General features: G+C 39.4%; 1 protein-coding gene across 1 annotated transcript in view; it reads left to right on the plus strand.

Annotated features, from left to right (window-relative positions):
* The window catches only part of LOC127638929 (forkhead box protein P2-like), a 75,622-nt gene that overhangs the window by 41,279 nt on the left and 13,691 nt on the right, over positions 1–20,652 (plus strand). The window contains exons 5-10 of the mRNA XM_052120696.1: positions 1,295–1,469; positions 2,772–2,976; positions 4,703–4,807; positions 11,462–11,549; positions 15,436–15,519; positions 20,363–20,573. Of these exons, the coding sequence (XP_051976656.1) occupies positions 1,295–1,469; positions 2,772–2,976; positions 4,703–4,807; positions 11,462–11,549; positions 15,436–15,519; positions 20,363–20,573 (868 nt within the window). The remainder of the gene's footprint in view (positions 1–1,294; positions 1,470–2,771; positions 2,977–4,702; positions 4,808–11,461; positions 11,550–15,435; positions 15,520–20,362; positions 20,574–20,652) is intronic.

Consider the following 20,652-nt stretch of genomic DNA (forward strand, 5'->3'; position numbering starts at 1 on the left):
TAACGTTATCATTCACATGCATTTTACTTTGTGGAAACATTTTAAGCACTGGTGCCATGCACTGAACACTGAAGTGCTGCACTTTTTTCAATTCATTGTGACAATTCAGCTAAGGCAACAAATTATATAAGAATGATTTGCGCAGAAATTCATTCTACTCGTGTTTTAAGAATTAGGCCCAATTGTACGAAAACATTTCTCGTAGTTAGCGATGGAATTTAGCCATTTTATTTTACTTGAATTGCTTTGCATTGTGTTTTATATCTAAAACAGAATGATGTCTTAAAATTCCTACACATACCGAGTTGGACGAATATTTTTTTAATTTAGGCTTCCTAAACAACCAATTTGCCTGGTTGCTTGGGTGGCTAGAGTCACATTGGGCTAACCTCCTCGTCGTCGCTATAATGTGGTTCTCGCTCTCGATGGGGCGCATAGTGAGCTGTGCATGGATGCCGCGGAGAATAGCGTGAGGCCTCCACTCGCGCTAGGTTTCCACGGTAACACGCTCAACAAGCCACATGATAAGATGCACGGACTGACAGTCTCAGACACCAAGGCAACTGAGATTTGTCCTCTGCCACCCGGATTGAGGCAAACCACTACGCCACTACGAGGACTTGGAGCACATTGGGCATTCCAAATTGGGGAGAAAAGGGGAGAAAGAAAAAACTAGAATGACTTTGCAAATGATTTGCCCAGAAATCTGTTCTGCTTGTGTTTTAAGAATTAGGCTCAATTGTATAAAATGTTGCTTGTTGTTAGCGATGGGATTTAGCTATTGAATTTTTTGGTTTTAATGTGCAACATTATCATATATCGGATGCACGAGTATTTTTCATCCATGGAATTATTTCAAGCACTGTTGCTATGCTATGATCTCTGAAGCACTGCATTGTTTTTCTGTTGTCTGCTGCCACCACTGCTGTTGTTGTTGTTGTTGTCTTTGCCGGCTTATGCAAGAGGCAGACTCGACTAGCGGTAAACAGGGCTCAGAGGGGAGGGGGTTGTTGCTGTAAATCTCTATCTCTCTCTGTTCCCTCCCTCCATGTGGCCCCATAAGCTATAATGAACCATTAGAAATGCAAGACATTTAACTATCAATGGCAGAACCATCCCCCCACACACCCACCCAAAACACGTGCCGGGGAGATGGAGAGAGAAAGAACAAGGTTTGGGTGGCTGGGCGGCACTTGGGCCACATATACGCAGATAGTACATTTTCTCGCCCGTGTGTGATTAGTGTTTGTGTGTATGCGCTCACTCTCTCTCTTTATTCTCTCTCTCACTATAGCAACAACAGCAGCAACATCAGTTGGCAGCACAGCAGCTGGTCTTTCAGCAACAGCTCTTGCAAATGCAGCAACTGCAGCAGCAACAGCACCTGCTCAACATGCAGAGGCAGGGCCTCCTCTCTATGCCGCCAGGCCCAGGACAGCCCACCCTCCCAGGACAGACTCTACCACCAGGTAATGCCCTCACATGACCCTCATGAACCATCTGAGAGTGAATTTGCATGTGTTAGGCAAAGAATCCATCTGACGTCAGAGTTTGGTTCGGTTGGTAAGAGTGAACGTGGTTTTCCGAACTCGAATGCGCACCAGCGAACCACATCCATTTAAAAAATGAATGGAACGGTAGGCAGTTGGTTTGACAACAATCTGTCCTTACTTGTGGAAGTGAAGCACTATTGATGATGTGTCATTTACGTATGTAGCTGCTAGTCTCTGAATAAATTCTTTCTTGAATCGCATCTGTAACAGACAAATGCAAGTGCAGTTCTGTACAGTTTTGGTGGTGAATCCAAAGAGATGAAAGCAAAAAAAATTCCCAGATTGTTATTTATTTTCAGTTTTAAACAACTGCTGCTAGTAATCACAGTGGTACTTAGTGATAATGCAAACATACCGTGGTCCGGATGCAAATAATACAATTTGAGAAGAAAACTAAAGGGAGAGAGGGGTGAAACCGAACTCTGACTCAGACCAAGCAATCGAACCAAATGCGAAAACAGTCCTTAAACTGCTCACTGTGTGGCTCCATCATTTTATCTTACCTCCTTTTTCATGCTGTATTTCTTTTCTGTTTCCCTGCTAGTGTTTTTCTCTCCATTTCTCCCTCTATCATGCCTCTCTGTGAGGTTGCCCCCCCCGCCTCTCTCTCGCTCTCTCTCTCTCTTTATCTCCCTCCTCCCCTCCTTGCCTGTTGTTGTTGTTTACTGACTCGCAGTGCGAGCTGAGAGCTCAGAGGAAGACGAGCTATTGCCATTTGCTTTTCCTGGAACAAACACCTGGTGCTACCGTGTTTATCGACATGGCGTTGGATGACAGTAGATTTAAAAAGGTTCTTAATTGGAGTATCGCTGTGGCAAAATGGGGTGGAATAGTAATTTTATCATTGGAGGGATTACATGATGATTTGATTCTGCAGACAGAGGCTCATTTATGAATGCATAATCATGCACAGATGAGTTTATGCCCTCCTGGTGAAGTCTAGTTGGTTTGCACTTCTGGATTCTGTGGAAACGAGGCGAGGGATGAGTGTCCAAGTTGATCTCGCACCGTTTTACCTCCAGATGCTTAAGTGTGACACTCAAGTTTTGGATTATGAGAAAACGCAACAGAGCTGCACAGGTTTTTCTACTTTAATCATTATATGGGCCACCTGTAATAGGGCAGCACTTCGAAAAGAGTGAAAATTAGCTTATTTTGAGATTCTGATTCGATGAGGATGCTCCTTAATGCATTTATTACTCTGTTTGTGTGTTCTAGCCGGTCTGAGCCCTGCCGAACTCCAGCAAATCTGGAAAGACGTCACCAGCAGCCACACCATGGAGGACAATGGACTGAAACACGGCGGCCTGGACCTGAGCATCACTAACAACTGCTCCACCAACAACTCCAAAGCTTCTCCGCCCATCACCCATCACAGCATCTCCAATGGCCAGTCCCCAGCTCTCAACAATCGAAGAGAGAGGTACCGTCATCACACATTCACATGTAGTGAAATAGCTAAAGCTTGGTATTGTCCGTTAGTGCATGGCAAGTCTCTTTAAATAGAAGCGTCTGCTAAACTTCATTGTTTATACTCAACACTAAGACTCCAGCTCCCATTTGGCATACTTTCATGATCACAAGCTTATTCACACATTGATGCAAAAACACGCTAACACAAACCATGCAACCGTTTAAACTATTTCATGTGAGACACCAGCGATATGTGTTAAAAACAGAACAATTTATGTGTTTGTCCCCATTTGCAAACCCAGAAACAAGACATGCTTATTCCTGAAGGGAGGACTATGTGTTTTTGTTTGTTTGCTCATCAATAGTGTTTTAAACTCTAGGGGACTTATTTCAGCTGATATCGAGAGACCATACTCTGTTGAACGTCTTCTTGTATATCAAACACAAACAGCGCTTTTCTTTTGAAATTGCTTTGCCATCTCAGCTTGTCATGTAAATATAATGCACAACACCGGTGTGGAAATTTTCAAGCATTTATACGCTGCACTGCTGCTGCTGTAAAATATAGATGCGCATATTTCTCCATCCTTTGGCATCTATTATTCAGTCTGAAGCACCCATATGTTAGTACATAGCAACAGTCGTCGATTACACTGGGGGTGAATGTTTTGTGTAATTGGTTTCAAGTACAATGTATCTTCACAGAAAATCCTTTTGTGAGAGAGATATCTTTAGAGTGAAAGAACAGCAAAGAAGATAAAGAAAAAAACAATGAGGGAAATTATTTAAGAAATAAGTTACACTCTTCTTTTCATGTGCTGCCATAGTCTCTTGGGCCCACCTTCGTTCATGATCATGGAGTGTGTTGTGATCTTAGAGCTGGCTGCTTACTAAGATGTGCTGGATCGATAAAGGCAAGATAAAACAGCCAGTGAGATTTGTGTGGGTGTGTGTTTGTGTGTGCTTTGCCTCACTTTCACACGTTAGCCCCATAGCACCATTACAGACTGCAGTGTTGGCTGAGGTCGTGATTTACCTCAATGTCTTCTCTCAAAAAGTTGTGTCCACTGCAAATGAATATCCTGCTGATAATTAAAGAACAAAGGCTGTTTTTTTGCACTGTTTACACAAGTTGCCCATTTTGGCTTTGCAATGTGAAAGTCTGTGTAAAAAATGTCGACTGCAATTTTACTTGGCCACACCTTTGTTTTTAACACACTAGTGTCTCCTCAGTAACATCCTGGATCAATAATCTCAAGGTGGCCTGATGTTGAGGGAGATTGTGTATGTTTTTCAAACTTTTTGAAGCATCAGATCTGCTTTCATGGTTGATTTAATTGGCCACCCTTCCCTCTAACTAGCCTTGGAAGTTGAATCATTCCAGAATACTGCACTAACTTGACCTGTTTTTACCTGACTGTAGTTGATTGTAACCTGGCAGGTGCTTGTAACCACCAACCTCAAACGATTTGATGTGAATTTATGTTTTTGCCCCCCTGTTTCAATCCTTTTACATTTACATTATATTTACGCATTTGGCAGGCGCTTTTATCCAAATGACATTATTACAGGGACAATCCCCCGAGAGCAACTTGGATTTAAGTGCATTGCTCCAGGACACAATGGTGATGGCTGTGGGGATCGAACCAACAACCTTCTGATTAGCAGTTATGTGCTTTAGCCCACTACGCCACCACCACTTTTACTCATTCTCTGTCTGTCTCTTTCTTTTTCAGTTCACAGCATGAAGAGACCGGAGCGTCGCACTCACTCTATGGTCATGGAGTGTGCAAGTGGCCAGGATGTGAAAGTGTTTGTGAAGACTTTGGGCAGTTTTTGAAGTAAGTGACCAGTAGGATAAAGTGTATGTCCATTCATTGGGTCTCATTCGTGAAACATGCAGACCCAAAAAGAAGACATTTTTGTGTAAAACATTTGAATTTAATGCTACAGTTTCCGTAAAAATGGTTTTATGCAAGTATGTAATATAAGATTGGGACAGGACCAAAGTATGGGAATCTGCCATGGAAACCCCATTCGGATCACCCAATTATCTGTATATTGTAATATATCAATTTTCAATGAATATATCAATGCATGTTGTGGTTATATCGATTTTGTTTTTAAAAGTATTTTAACACGTCATCAATGTCCCAGCCCTTTGTGTTTATTTCTATATTAACATTTTAAAATTAGAAGTTTAATTCTGTGCGATCTTTTCCCTCCATCAACAAAATCGTCAAATCGACAGATTTTTCTATCTGCTTAAGATTTTAGCTTTCAGCTCTCACACATAGATGTGAATGCGTAAAAACACGATCTGTGAATCTCATGGGCAGATTATCCCAAAGTGTCAATCAGCCTGTCAGAGGCAAGGCTCAGAAATGACCGTAGATTGAGCATACATCGCCACGGCTACGGGAGTAGATGATGGGATGCAACGAACAGCAAAAGCTAATGGCAAAATGCGTAACCCTGCGAGCCCCCTCACAATGGCACAAATTCACTGTTGTCATGGCAGGGCTAACGGAGTGAAAGGAACTCTTCATGCTCCATCAACAGTTTAGTTAATTAGTTCATTTGTAATTGGCCAGCTTTGTTGCCAGGATGTGAGTGGGGGGACATCAAAGGAAGAAGGTGTTTGCGATGCTGAAGATTGCAGGTTATCACAGCCATTCTGAGGAAAATGCCTCACCGCCAAAGAATGGAAGTTAATTCTAATGTTCTGATTGGATCCGTAATTAACTGTGAAATAATAATCTGACGTGTTTTAGGAGGGTGTAAATGTCCACGTCAATAATAAATAATAAACGGCATTCGAGAATGGCAACATTGTTTTTGTTTTGGTGAGGGAAGGGGGGTGAAAACCATTCACATCAACCAAATGTGAAGGGTTTTCATGATGTTCAGTTCCAGTAAGAATGGAAATGGAAGTGTTAGGCCACATCCCCACTAATCCGTTTTCATGTTCCCAATGCCATCATTTCCAAAAGAATGCGGTAATGGAGACAATCCATTTTCAGTGGAGGAAAAAGAGGTATAAACGTTACAAAATCAGTGCTTATATGGCAAAAAAAAACATATTAGTGTGGAAGTGGCCGCAAATTCCTTAAAGTACAAAAAAGAAATTGTTAATGGAATCGTTAAGTGGAATTGGAACCAATAATTGTTACATTCATTACTCCCAGTGCTACTGTTTACAGAGTTACTGTAATTCTGTCTTTTATGTTATTGACGCTCCTTGTGTGTCATTTTTTACCTACATTTTGTCACACCATACATCAGAGATCATGCGATCATTTTCCTGCCAAGCTCAATGGTAATCAGTGGTTAAAGAGAACAACGTGATCCGCTTTGCATCTGACAGCCTGTGTGAAAGGACACATTTTTAGCAATCATTGTACAAAGTGTTTCTCCATTGCCAGCTGCTAAAATTGGGACGAGACACCCTCGCAGAGTCAGAGACGCCCGTACTGTAACCCGTACATGAAAACACTCCAACAAAATACAGCGTGATCTGAGGTAGTGAGATGGCGGGTGGCGCTGTGCCTTGAAGGAGCGATTGTCATGTCAAGAAGATGCTTTTAATGTCTTCCGGAGATGCCAGTCACTGGTGTGTATCATCCAGGTACACACGCTTAAAATGGTTTACATAAAATAGGTGTCAGATTCAAATGGCACCTTTGATGGGAAAGCGGAAGAGGGGCGGAGGGATTCACCCAGCTAGTGCGGCGCTTGTAGCTCGCGGAGAAGAAACCAGGCTCAGTTTTGTAATCTTTGTTGTGTTGCTGAGAAAGTTGTCAAGATCAGCATTTAAGCACAGCTCTGCGCTCTTTCATGCGGCTCTCAACTGGAGAGTGTAGCCAAGAGGCGCCTGGCACGTTATATTAGCTCTGAAGTTCAAATGGAATATTGCTCTACTGTGCACGTGCGTGTGAATGAGTGTGTGTGTGTGTATGTGTGTGTGTGCAATCAGATTTATGTGACTGCATGATGTTGCTGCACGCATTTCGCCTCAATACATGTACTGTATATGCTACAGAGAATGCATTGTTCAGGGCGCTTCTTGTAGGTCAGATTTTGGGCAACTTATTTGGAGGTTATGTAGAACTAAAATGTATGGCTAATGCATTCATAGCCATGCAGGCGAGTTTGTTATTGTTTAAGCTACAGATTGCTGCCCTAGATATCATATTGATTTTCTCTCACATTAAGGAATGGAGAGAGAAAAATAGCGATATACCCAGTGGCCTGTAAAAAAGATTGACATGCTGTCATCGCAGTCGTTCCCTTATGAACTCATATGAATACAGGTTTATGTATTACAGTAAACAAACTCTTTCCAGACCTAATGGGGCTTTTGCAGGGAAATAAATCTTCTATCTTCCACCTGCCTAAATTTTAACACGATTGGTGTTGTCCTTATTATAAACAGTACTGAGAAGCAACCTGCCAAGCTTCCACCACAAACCAGAATGGTCTTAAATTGAACACAAGTCTAGTTGAAGGTCATTTTGAAATTGCAAGAAGTGGTTCAATCATTTGAGAATTAGCTAAACATGAGGCCCAGTGTCAGAAATTAGCATTGTATGACCATAGGGGCAATATTTGCAATATTTTAATTCACACTCCTTTTATAAATGAACCTCTTCATATTATCTAAGCATTCAACAACACCTGCCACTCAGACAGCACATTCAGGTATCTGAAGACTACAAGTCACTATGGTGGCTATAAAGCTACTTAACCTAAAACTACATAGGCCTAAAATAGATTATTGTGAAATATATAAATTATTATATGACATATATCAGGAAGAATTCACCATGTGGACATTTTTGTCACTTTCGGTGGTGTTTTTGACCCAAACCCTGATTCATGTCTGACCCTGGATCTCTGACCCTTGCAATTTGTTTGGTCCATTTTGAAATCTAAAAACTGAAGGGGCAAATGTGAGATTTAACCATCTAGCTTCATCTAGTGTGGCTTTTGAATACATATTAGTACCAGAGGTTCTCAGCCCCTGTCAGTCTGTAATGTACCTGTTCGTCTGTTTTTTAGACCTCAGTTCCATCAGAGCCCTTATTCCCAATCTCAAAACAAAAATCAATATGCCTATAAAGTGACCCATAAATTACTGCCGGCTCCAGAGATATTTGCTCAGAGTTAAGTGCGAGCAGGTGGCCCCTTCTCCTCTCACCTCTCTGTTTGAACTAACACACACCGCCACCAACTCGTTAAGAGATGTTGGTGACTGCACCTAACCCCCATCCAACCCCCTGCTTTTATCTGTGCATAGTCAAACACCTACAGCCTAAATATTTCATAGCAGACTGGTAATCTGCATGTAATTTCTCGCAAACTACACTATGTTAGTATTAGAGAAAGATTTCATCCTGATTCCAAAATGAACACTGGTGAAACACCTAATAATTGGTTAGTATTAAATACTAACTCATTAGCCAATACTCACCAGTTAGCCAATAACTTCTCTAATAACTGGAACATACTGTAATACATGGTTTAAAAGGAATTGCAATAACAGTAAACGGATTGTGTTGATATAAGTAGCATATACGTGATTCAAATCAAAGACAACATCTGTCGCGACTTGCTGCAACTTGCTGCAACTTTACTTAGAAATACAGTTGAAATTTTAGCATTGCATGTTTATCTAGGATGGCTAAAGTTTTTATTGTCCAACAATACTCAACACATGGGTGAAATATTCTTTACAGTAAGCTACCAAATTTGAAGTGTGAGGAACAATATCAAATGTCTTGGGGTTTTTGAGACAGTTTCACCAAAGAATGGCTTATCTTAAAGAGCACCTATTATGGTTTTTAAACGTGACTCATTTTGTTTTAAAGGTCTCATACGATAGATTTACATGCATCCAAGGTAAAAAAACACTTTAATTTGCTCATAATTTAAATTGCAGCATTACCTTTTTTCCCAGTGTCAAAAACAACTTGTTCAATGCATTCATTCTAAACTCCTCCTTTCAGAGAGCCCTCTCTGCTCTGATTGGCCAGATGTCCCAGTCTGTTGTTATTGGTCTACCGCTTAGTGTAGTGTTTGAGGGCGGTTCAAAGCTGATTGCGAGCAGCCAATAAAGACCAGAGGTGGGTTTATTGTTACCAAATTACTTCGGTTTGTACAGGAAGTAAGTCTGGACTTACTAACGACTCGTTTCAGGTGTTCAGATTCGGTTCTTTATTTTGGGAGTCAATAACTCCATTTGTCGTGCACTTGGATTTTTGAAACTTTGCAGACTTTTTTACATTCACAAACTATACATGAAAGGTAATATTTGAAAAACCATAACAGCTGTTCTTTAAAAATATTGCTGTGAGTGCTGCATGTTTGCACTTATTGGCGCACATATGCTAGAAAGAAAAAACTGCTTTATAATTTAGTTTTCATTGGGGAGAAAATCGGATTTTAATAAAAATAATGCTAAATATTGTTTCGGGGCTTATTTCACCTACCATTGGCAGGTGTAGCAAGTTACTTTTGGTGCCTGATTATATTGTACTCACTTTGCTATGAAACAAGGAAATAAGATTAAAATCTAGATGGTTGGTAATGAGAAAGGGTGTGCGTGAGATAAGATGTGTTATTTACCAAGCTACCTGTCTGGATGGCGGATCTAGGCAGTTGGCGCTTTTGAAGCAGCTGTAATTTATGACAACCACCATACATCAAGCGCGTAAGATAGCATTATGAGCACTGAAATGAAAAGGGTATTTGCTGCATTAGTTCCCTGCGAGAGACCTGATTACATGATTAATGAAATGCCCCTTTGCATGCGCATTCTGAAACAGCAATTAGGCACGGGGCCGAAGGAAGGCACCAGCTCAAGTCATCCTCGTTGGCTTTTTTCTATACTATCTCACTCTTGATTTATAATGGAGAATATCTGAGCATTAGACCTGAAACGGTTACAATAGCAGAAACGGGCGTGATGGAATGAAATAATTTTAAATGGGAACGGGCGTAATTGAAAGGTAGCACAGGCTATTGTGTTCGCAAATGTCCTCTGCTTTGATTGGCGTGTTTGAGGAGGATTATGAATACGTTGTTATTTTGCATATTGCACATAAACAATAGCTCGGGATGTGAATAGACAATGAATAAGAGAAAATGCTTAGTAGTGTTAAAACTGTAGCTCTCTCTGGGCGTGTATTTGCGTGCGGGTGTGTGTGTGTGCACAATTTAAGCTCACACTAATGCATCGGAGGTTGTACTGTAAATGATCATTGAAGGGTCTGCAAGCTAACCTATAATTACAGGAAAGAGAGTGGCAGCTTTGGCATTTCACAAGCATGTCTCCTCAAAGAGCGCTTTGTGGCTTTGTCACCAATGATAATTTAGATAGAGGCTCATTACCGAACATCACAACACTTTTAAAAACCTTTTCGCCTCTGTGCGTTCACCGAGAATAAAGGTTTATTTTAATGGCGGGCTTCTTTTGTGTCCTCCAGACAAAATCCAATCAAGGAAAACCACCATTGACTGCTCCAGCAGTCTGAAGTGTTTTTTTTTCTTCTAATATTCTAATGAAAGAATGAGTAGATACGTTTAATATGTCGGCGGAATGCACTCTTCGTAGGAGGTGCTTTTTAAACTCTACTCGAGTTAAATTGCATTTATTGTATTTATTGCTTGATAAATGCAGAAGACAAAACCTCTGCACGAGGCCTTTTGTACGCCAACATCTCTCATAAGCCGTTCTGTTCTAAATGCTGCCTAGTAGAAGATGACAGTCGCTCTATTATGATGTTAAACACCAGCTTTCAGTGCACGGAGAACACACTTGTTAGACAGACTAATGTTTGTTAAAAATCTAATGGGCTGGACATCCTGTAATCCAAAAATCATATTTATCATCGTCTTTGGTAGCTGATCAACATTCATTTTTGATACACCCTTTATTATCAAGTCAGCGTGTGTGTGTGTGTGTGTGTGTGTGTGTGTGTGTGTGTGTGTGTGTGTGTGTGTTTGTGAGCGTGTATTTATCACTTTGTGGGGACCAAATGTCCCCATAAGGATAGTAAAACCCGAAATTTTTGACCTTGTGGGGACATTTTGTCGGTCCCCATGAGGAAAACAGCTTATAAATCATACTAAATTATGTTTTTTGAAAATGTAAAAATGCAGAAAGTTTTCTGTGAGGTTTAGGGGTAGGGTTAGGTTTAGGGGATAGAATATAAAGTTTGTACAGTATAAAAACCATTATGTCTATGGAAAGTCCCCATAAAACATGGAAACACAACATGTGTGTGTGTGTGTGTGTGTGTGTTAGCCATGAGCGGGAATCGAGGAGGTGCTCGCTAACAGCACTTGCCCCTACAGTCTGTTCAGGCTAAATGGGGGATCTTTGATCTTTGTGTGTGTGTGTGTGTGACATAAATGCTGGAATCTTTATTAAAAAGGATGTAGGCACTACAGTTGGTTTTATTAGCTGATGTGTTTCTTTTGTTTGCATATAGGCACCTTAACAATGAACACGCTTTGGATGACAGGAGTACTGCTCAGTGTCGGGTACAGATGCAGGTGGTACAACAGCTAGAGATACAGGTACAGTTGACTTGCATATATAAACATATACATACAATGACTTGCATTTTAAAGAAGTATTCTGGTTCAATATAAGTTAAGCTCACTCAACAGCATTTGTGACATAATGTTGATTATCACAAATATGTATTTTGACTTGCCTTCCTTTTCTTTTAAAAAAAGCTAAATTCAGTGTTTCATTTACAATGGAAGTGAATGGAGACAGTTTTTGAACGTTAAAATACTCACTGTTTTTAAAAGTTTAGTCACAAGGCATAATTAATATGTGTGTTAGCATGATTTTAGAATGATACAATCACTTACTAACCTTCTCTGTGTAAAGTTATAGCCAATTTTACAACTTTGTTGCCATGACGATTTAATGTGAACAAAACACATTAATTCTTTTTAACAGAAGAATTAATGTAAGTGCTTTTACACAATCATAAGCTTCACATTTCTGCCTTTAAACCCTCCAAAAATTGGCCCCATTGACTTCCATTGTAAGTGCCTCAAAGCTCATTTGCATGTGAAAATGATCAGTGGGGAATTTGCAGCATGTTTGCAACTTTTTGTAAGGGACAACATGAAATGGCTTTTGCAATACATTTAAAGGCGGTGTAATTTTATTGATGTTAAAAACTTCCTCCTATCGCTGTTTAACATGCAGAATCAACTAAAATTAAGCCATTTATATATTGATTTCTCAGTAAATTTCAAAACATTGCAAAGTTTGTTTGAGCAACCCAGCCAGCACAACACAGCAATGTTTTCTCAGCCAGTGGCTTGATTTTGGGGGTGTGGCTTTTTGTTTTCTCAACCAATGGCTGCTGGAGAGTGTGTTGGAAAACCCTATTTAAATAAAAGTTACTATTTTTTAATTCTGTTTAGTCAAATTTGTGGTGCAGGAATTAAACTTCCATAATGTGATGTATATCCTTAATGCAAATTAAAAACAATATTAGTTGGGAAATAATGTAGGATGGGACTTATTTTTATGTATCAGAATTTAATTGGATCATGACATGTTGGTGTTTTATACATACATATTAGGCTAAGTAAGAAAATAAGTATGGTCAATTTCATGTTATCTCACAGTACACATACTCACAATCTGTCACAGTTTGCTCACTTTTAAACTGCTTTCTTGCAACATGCTCAACATGCTTGAACTTGCTTATTTCCATTTTTAAAAAAAGCCTCTTATATGGTCAAGTGTGAGCATTAAACAGCAGAAGGATGTCATATAATGAAATAATATACAGTCACATGTGCTGCACGCCACAGTACGAATAAGTGGCACCTCTCTGCACTGTCATCTCTTCACACACACAAGTGAGCTCCTCGCGAGTCACAGGAAGCTTGATATGGCAAACCCTTCACAAACAGGAAGCACTTCAAAGATCTTTCAAAATAAAAGTCCAGCTGAAAATGAGAGCTCTATTCAACCGGATGCGTGAAATTGAAGACATATCGATAGAAAAAATACTACTGCTGTATGAAAGTGTAACATTCAAAGCAGTCGCAATAATACTCATAGTAACAATAATATTTGAAATGGTTAAATCATTAGTATTATTATCTGTAAGAAATATCACATGAGCAAGTGTACTGAATATCAGCTTGTTGTGATTCAGCCATGGCATCCTTTTGCCTCAGGTAATCAGATTGTTTTCATTTAATGTTTTCATTAATAATGTAAAGCTCTGTTGTGAATCAATTTTTTTACCAAAAATAATATAAATATTGTTGAAAAGTATTTTCATTTCATTAAAGCTGTACAGTATGTATTTGATTAAACACAGTTTGGTCATAACATTTAATATGGAATTCAGAAAAATTAGAGTCATTTTCTGTGTAATTTCATCAAAAATCTGAAGTTTTTTTATTTGTTGCCTAAGTTTCGAGTTAGTATCGATATCGAGGTACCAGGGCTAGTATTGTACCAAAGCCAACATTTTGGTATCAGAGCAATCCTAGTCCATGTTAATTAAAGACACACTTTGCACCTGGAGGAAGCTCTAAGGAGGGCCACTATTTTCAGGAGCTGGAGCGTGACCTTATTAAGGTGTCACGCTGACAAGATAATGAGAGCAGTGATTGAGGGATGCTATTATGCAGGGCTGCGGTCATCTCTCCCACCAGTAAACACTCGGTCCTGTTGTGCATTTGGGGCCGGGCTATCTGTTTGGCACTTTGGAACATAGGTGTTCAGGAAAACTGTTTGACGTTCACTTTGGCGATATCAGCAGTGCTTTTCACTGCATTAGTTTTTATGTTATTTACACAGTTCGAAAACAGTCCATGTAGTTTGCACAAATAAAAAGCCGTCCTGCCTTTGTAGCGTGGATTGCTTTCTGACCGTGGCCCCTAAGCCCCCGTGATGCCCATCTGAATGTAAGCCAAGCGTTCATCGAAACCTTTAAAGGTTTTTACGCATGGCGAAACCCTCCCTGTTCATTCGTTGGGCACTTGAAACAGAATGATTGAATAATTCTTATTTATATGTAAAAATAACAAAAAGACATCACTATTTCTTCCTTGACTTGTTCTCTTGTTTGCTGATACCTCAAATCCCGATCCTCAGTTCTTACACTGTGACCAATTACAGCAGTGCTGCTGTTTTCTGTACTCTTAGGGTTTTTTTGCGCTTTTTCCCCTCATTCCTGCTCCGTCCGTGGTAATGAGGCCCGGTTCAGAGCTTGCACACCGGCTCACTGCCGGAGTTCAAGGCGGTGCACTGCGCGGGCCAGTCCCTGCCACTCTCCTTGAGTTAGATTGATGATAGTGGATCACCGGGGCACTAACTGGACCTTGGAGGACCCGCGAGGAGGCAGGGAGGTGGGACCGGCTGGCATTCTGTTTGCGGGACCCCTTCACCTCTCGGCAGCTGGTGATTTCAGTTCAGCCCTAACAGTGTCCACAGGACTTTGAGATGATGACAAGGATCCTCTAATTTATAGCCTGAGCAGCTTGTTACTGTCAGAGCTTTACTGACCTAAATTCTACTATTGACAAAAAGATGAAGTGCTATTTGTTTTCTATGACCTCTGAGCACAACCTTCAGCTCTCCATCACCACACCACAAGAATGGTTCTCTTATCTTGGCTTTAATCTCCCTCTCTCTCTCTCTCTCTCTCTCTCTCTCTCTCTCTCTCTCTCTCTCTCTCTCTCTCTCTCTATATATATATATATATATATATATATATATTTTCCTTCTACTTAAGTCAGTGGTTCTCAACTGGATTTGCTTTAGGACTCAGATTTTACATTGGACAGCAAGTGGTGATCCAAAACAGGACCATTTAATTAAATTTGTAATATTGTATTTACCATATTACTAAGTAACAGATGAATTTACGGCAAAATAATGTAGAGTTTGATTGGACCTTTGACATCAACCACAAACGGTATGGGAAGCATTTTTTTTTTTTTGCCTCTTTTACTTTAAATTGCTTTTCTTCTGGTCCTTGCGATACTTTCAGACCTGCACGACCCACCAGTTTAGAACCACTGGTTTATAGGGATAGTTTATCCAAAAATATAAATTCTATAATCATTTAATCACCCTCATGTTGTTTCAAACCCATATTACATTCTTTCTTTCGTGGAACACAAAAGGTGATTTTTAGCAGAATGTTCAAGCAGCACTTTATGCAATGAAAGTTGATGGGCACCAGGATGACCATTTACTTGTATGGAAAAGAGTATTTTTGGGTTAACTCTCCCTTTAAGTCTCTTTCTTTCAGACAGGCTTAAGTAAGCTAGTCCAGGCCATATCCAGGATTTATTACAAGCAGACAAGCTCGATAACAAGATGTATTACTGTGGTATTCTGGGGAAAATCACTCATTTTTAAAACTGGTCTGTTTTCTTTTTTCTCTTCCTTCTCTTTTTCCGTTAACAGCTTTCTAAAGAACGTGAGCGTCTTCAGGCAATGATGGCACACTTGCACATGAGACCCTCAGAGCCAAAACCATCACCAAAACCGGTGAGTGCATATTGCTACGTGTACAGTAAACAGAGCTCTCTAAACGCAGATGTTAACAGCAGAGAAAAATAAAGGAAAAAATAGAACTAGAGGATAAGAGGAGAATGGGATTTGTAATGCCTAGTTTCATGGGACTCTATTATTGTGGATAGTGTATTAAATCACAGCGCCCGATCTAAGACAAAAACATAGAGTCATTATTCTCTGATGGCTTTAGTGCTGCAAACAACCTGTTGGCCGGTGAAAGCTGTTTAGCACCGTGATCAGAGGCGCACTTAAAGTTCAGAGAAGATGTTTCGTTCAGAAAACAAACAGTTTGAAATGATGGAATCTGAAAGATGATGATCTGTGAAGAAATAACCCATAATCTGTAAACAGTCAAGATATAGCCAAAAAATGGAGCAGAATTTGAAAAAGTTACAAATATCAGGTTGAAAGTACAGAAAACATAGCAAATTGTAATTTGAAGATGTTCTTAAAGGGATTGTTTACCCCAAAATGAAAATTTTGTCATTATTTACTCCGCCCAATGTTGCTCCAGACTTATATGACTTACGTTTTTTGAGATATTTAGCAGAATATCCGAGTTGTCATCTTCGTTATATTGAAAGTTCATGGGGACTATGGGCTGTCAAGCTTTTAGGAAGGACAAAAAAAATCTGTTGAAAAGGATCATAAATATAGTCTATGTCTTGTGTACTGAATTCCAAGTGTTCTGAAGCCATGAGATAGTTTTGTGTGAGGACTGAAATGGATGTCGTTATTCGCTAAAAATCACTTTCATAGTAACATACGAGTATCATAGACATTTTGCTTTAAAGGGATAGTTCACCCAAAAAAACAGAAAATTCTCTTATCATTTACTCACCTTCATGCCATCTCAGATGTTTATGACTTTATTTCTTCTGCAGAACACAAATTAAGATTTTTAGAAGAATATCTCTGCTCTCTAGGTCCATACAATGCAAGTGAATGGTGGCCAGAATTTTGAAGGTCCAACAATTATATAAAGGAGGCATAAAATTAATACATATGACTCCAGTGGTTAAATCCATGTCTTCTGAAGAAATATGATAGGTGTGAGTGAGAAACAGATAAATATTTAAGTCCTTTTTTACTATCAGTCTCCACCTATAACCAGCTCCGACCAGTAGGTGGCTGAATGTGAATGTAATTTCCACACCAGAATGTGAAAGTTTAAGTTTAGATTTACAGTTAAAAAAGGACTTAAATATTGATCTGTTTCTCACCCACACCTATCAGACCACTTCAGAAGATATGGATTTAACCACTGCAGTCTTATGGATAACTTATATACTGCCTTTTTAGACCTTCTGAGATCTGGTCACCATTCACTTGCATTGTGAAGACCAACAGAGCTGAAATATAATTTTTTATGTTTTGCAGAAGAAGGAAAGTCATACACATCTGGGATGGCATGAGGGTGAGTAAATGATGAGATAATTTTCATTTAGGTGAACTATTCCTTTTAACCATTACCAAAATACACCTAGGATTGTTTTGGAAATCAAATTATCTACAAAAGCAAGTAGACTGCAATAAATATTGTTTATTGGGGATTCAATATTTTATTAGGGAAAACATTGTTAGTGTGTTACCGCTGCTTAGAATGTAGCTAATTTCAGTGGCATAATTTTCCTCATCACCTCCCACCATATAAACCAGATAATCATCCTGTAAATCCATCAGGAATCGACTGCTCACCTCTGTCGATTTATTATTCATATTTATTTTTTTCCTGGCTCCATCCTCAGAACCACAGCAGCTCGGTGAAATCAACGTTCAGCCTATAATCCACAAGCGCATATGAATGAATAATATTAATGAAGTATTACATTACATAAACCGCACATGAAAGGACTGCTAATTGCATTTGATGATGAGCAATTAATGATGAGTTCTTAAATAATCAGCAAGGGCCTCCTTTTTTTTTTTCCTGAGTTCCTTCCTTTTTGTCTTACCATAAATGTCTGTCTCATATGCGGGCATTTGTAAGTGCTTTAACGTTATCAGTTTTAGCAGGTACAAAAGAGAACATGTATCCCTCACAAATGCATTGTACAAAAGATGAGAGGTAATAGATAATATGGCGGTACTTTCACGCCTTCATATGCACAGGACAGAGAAAACCATCCCACACATTTGATAAATATTAATAGTGCGAATTTATTAGCACGGCAATATGAGTACCGCCAAACCCTCAGCAGCTATCAGCAGCCCAACACAAGTTGCCTGTACACTGTTATAAGATCCCATTTAAACTCTGAATGGCACTTCATTAAATATTACCTTTTGGCCATGCCATGGATGGCTGAAATCAAAGTTACCAAGGCTGCTAGTCCTGAATAATGAGGAGCTCTTCTTTTTTTTTCAACCCCTTCTCTTCCTGTTAGCCGACCTTGAATATGTATTCAGATGAGCAGCTGTAGTAAAAGGCTGATCCCTGTGTCTTGTTCACTCCTGCACCATTTAGCTTTAATAAATTCCATTTCGCAAACACTCGATTGTATGCCTGCAAACATGTTATGCTTGTTGCCATAACCGGGTGAGAAGAGAAAAGGAAAATCTTGTTTTAATGTTTTAAATATACATAATCTCTCCCTTGTTAGGAATTATTATGGTGTTTTGCTGTATTTAAGAGTGTATCAAAAGCTTTTGTTGGTCTCTGTGTAGAGCAAGTAGTGTGTAATTACTGGTTAATGTGGTTATTTGGCCGCAATGAGAAAGACATTATGAAAGAGACTCTTCAAATCTGGTGCCGTGACCCGACCCTGAATGAATTTTACGGATATGCATTATACACATCAAACAGTGCATTTCTGCAAGCAGGGAGAAAGATGGAAATACAAATGGCAATAAATTCAGCACCTCAGCTTTATTTGTGCTTTTAAACATTTTAGTTTTTAGGAAAACTCTTTCAATGTCTGATATTCTAATTGTTTTTTTAACTATAACTAGCCATAAAAAGCATGAAGAAAACATGAAATGCCATTTTCTACCGATTTTACTTGACATATCATGTTTTTGAGTGGAACCGGATATTCATCAATATTTTTTGTCCCCCATTTACCCCATTTCTAAGACTTCCCTTGATACAGAACACATATTTGTCATTAATTTCCTTTCAAGGTCTTAGTTGCAGTCGTTTAGCCAGGAAAGAACATTCCCCTAGAGGAGTCATTGATTTCCTCTGAAGCCGTTGAGTGGTATAGCGTTTGCCACTCTCTGTGTTGGCATTATCTCATTATCGTTAAGTGGAGCTGTAATTGTCTATAGAGTAGCACGCAGTCACCAGAGAATAGTCAACTTGACAGTTCATTGTATTTTGCATCAACACATGCCACAAACGATTGTTGATGCCCAACTGGCCAGTCGTTTTCAATTCCAACAGCTCTGGAATTCCGCTTGCCAATTTGCAATTAAGACAATTTGGCTTGAATATGTAATGATGTCATTACTATTCGTTGCAATTAACGAGACTAAAGGTCAGCATGGAATTTTCCAGTCGGATTAAGTCTTCTCACACAAGATTTGGGATGGGACACAAAAAAATTGGAGCAATGGAAGATAAAGTAAGTGGTATATCTCGTGTAGGGATGTCAAAAATTGTTATATTTTCAAACTCAACTAGTTGGTGGGTTGCCTGAATGGACAGTCCAACTCATCAGTCTAAAGGAAGCCATGCGTAATTAGGGCTGTTTTCGGGTCCAACTGATACTGACCTGGGGTGATTACATATGATGCATTCTAAACAATCTACACAATAGATACTTCTGATACTGATGTTGTATTGGGAGAATCAATCCTCAAAAGTTTTTAGTAAACTAGTGATTCATTTACTCTGAAAATTGTGTTTAACAATTCTGTTTTTGTTAATAAATTATTGATATATGAAACTAAAATATATGTCTGATAATCTGCAATTCAGGCCTGTAAATTAAAGAAAGAAATAATGGCCTTTAAATATAATGTTCATTGGCTAAAACCCATTTTTTTTCAAGTGAAATCACACACACACACAAATAATCTGTTTAAAGGAGGTATCGGTATTGTATCGATATTGCAAAATTGGCTTTGATAGACTCATGATTTCGTATCGAAAAGAAAATAAGTGGTATTGCCATCCCTACTTGACTATTTTTATACTTGATGTCTTCAGCTTAAACCCTTGTGGTGGGACACAAAAAAAACAGTCAGAGATACTCCACAATGCTGGTATGTGTCTGTCTGAATGACGTAAAGACACGAGGGTTTTACTTTGCATGCTAACAGCTAAAGTGCAGCACACTGTTAGCATGCTAATTGAAGCTCTGCCACTGAAAATATCTAAACTAAAAAGGAAAAAAATCGAGATAAACTAGACAATTGCTAATTGACCATGACCTATCCTTAATCTCATATGTGTATTGATATAAACCTGACACTGTGTGTTTGGGACAACAACAGGAAGAGAGAGACCAATCACTAGAGTTGCACCATGTTATGGCAGAAAGCCAGGTTATGCATCTCTCTCACTCTCTCAGTGTGTGTGTGTGTGTGTGTGTGTTTGTACACACACAAACTCGCACCCAGGGAGCTCTTATGGGATAGAGATGGGCTGGGATAACTCACAGGCTGATCATTAGATAATCTTTAACAGCGTGCTCTAATTAGAATTCTTATGACACAATTTCATCCTGTAATTAGTGCAGATTGGCTGCTTCCTCCTTTGCTTATTAGGGGAAACACAGCTGTAGAATTGAGCCAGCACTAGTTCTCAGTCTTTTAAAACTCTCCCTCTCTCTCTCTCTCTCTCTCTCTCTCTCTGTCTCTCTCTCTCCAGCTCAATCTCATCTCCAGTATCACCATGTCAAAGAACCTGCCGTCTATCTCACCCCCCAACTTACCTCAGACTCCCACCACGCCCACCGCCCCAGTCACGCCTCTTTCTCAGATACCCCAGGTCCCCTCCGTTCTCAGTCCAGCCAACGTACCCAGCATGGGTGCTATGCGCAGACGTCACACTGACAAATACTCCATGTCTTTATCTTCAGGTACAAACAGCTGCATGCTTGAATTATACATTTATATTTTCTTATATAATATAAGCTTTTTTTTTGTTTGTTCTAATGA

The sequence above is a fragment of the Xyrauchen texanus genome, chromosome 47 (genome assembly GCF_025860055.1).
Source record: "Xyrauchen texanus isolate HMW12.3.18 chromosome 47, RBS_HiC_50CHRs, whole genome shotgun sequence".
Classification (NCBI taxonomy): domain Eukaryota; kingdom Metazoa; phylum Chordata; class Actinopteri; order Cypriniformes; family Catostomidae; genus Xyrauchen; species Xyrauchen texanus.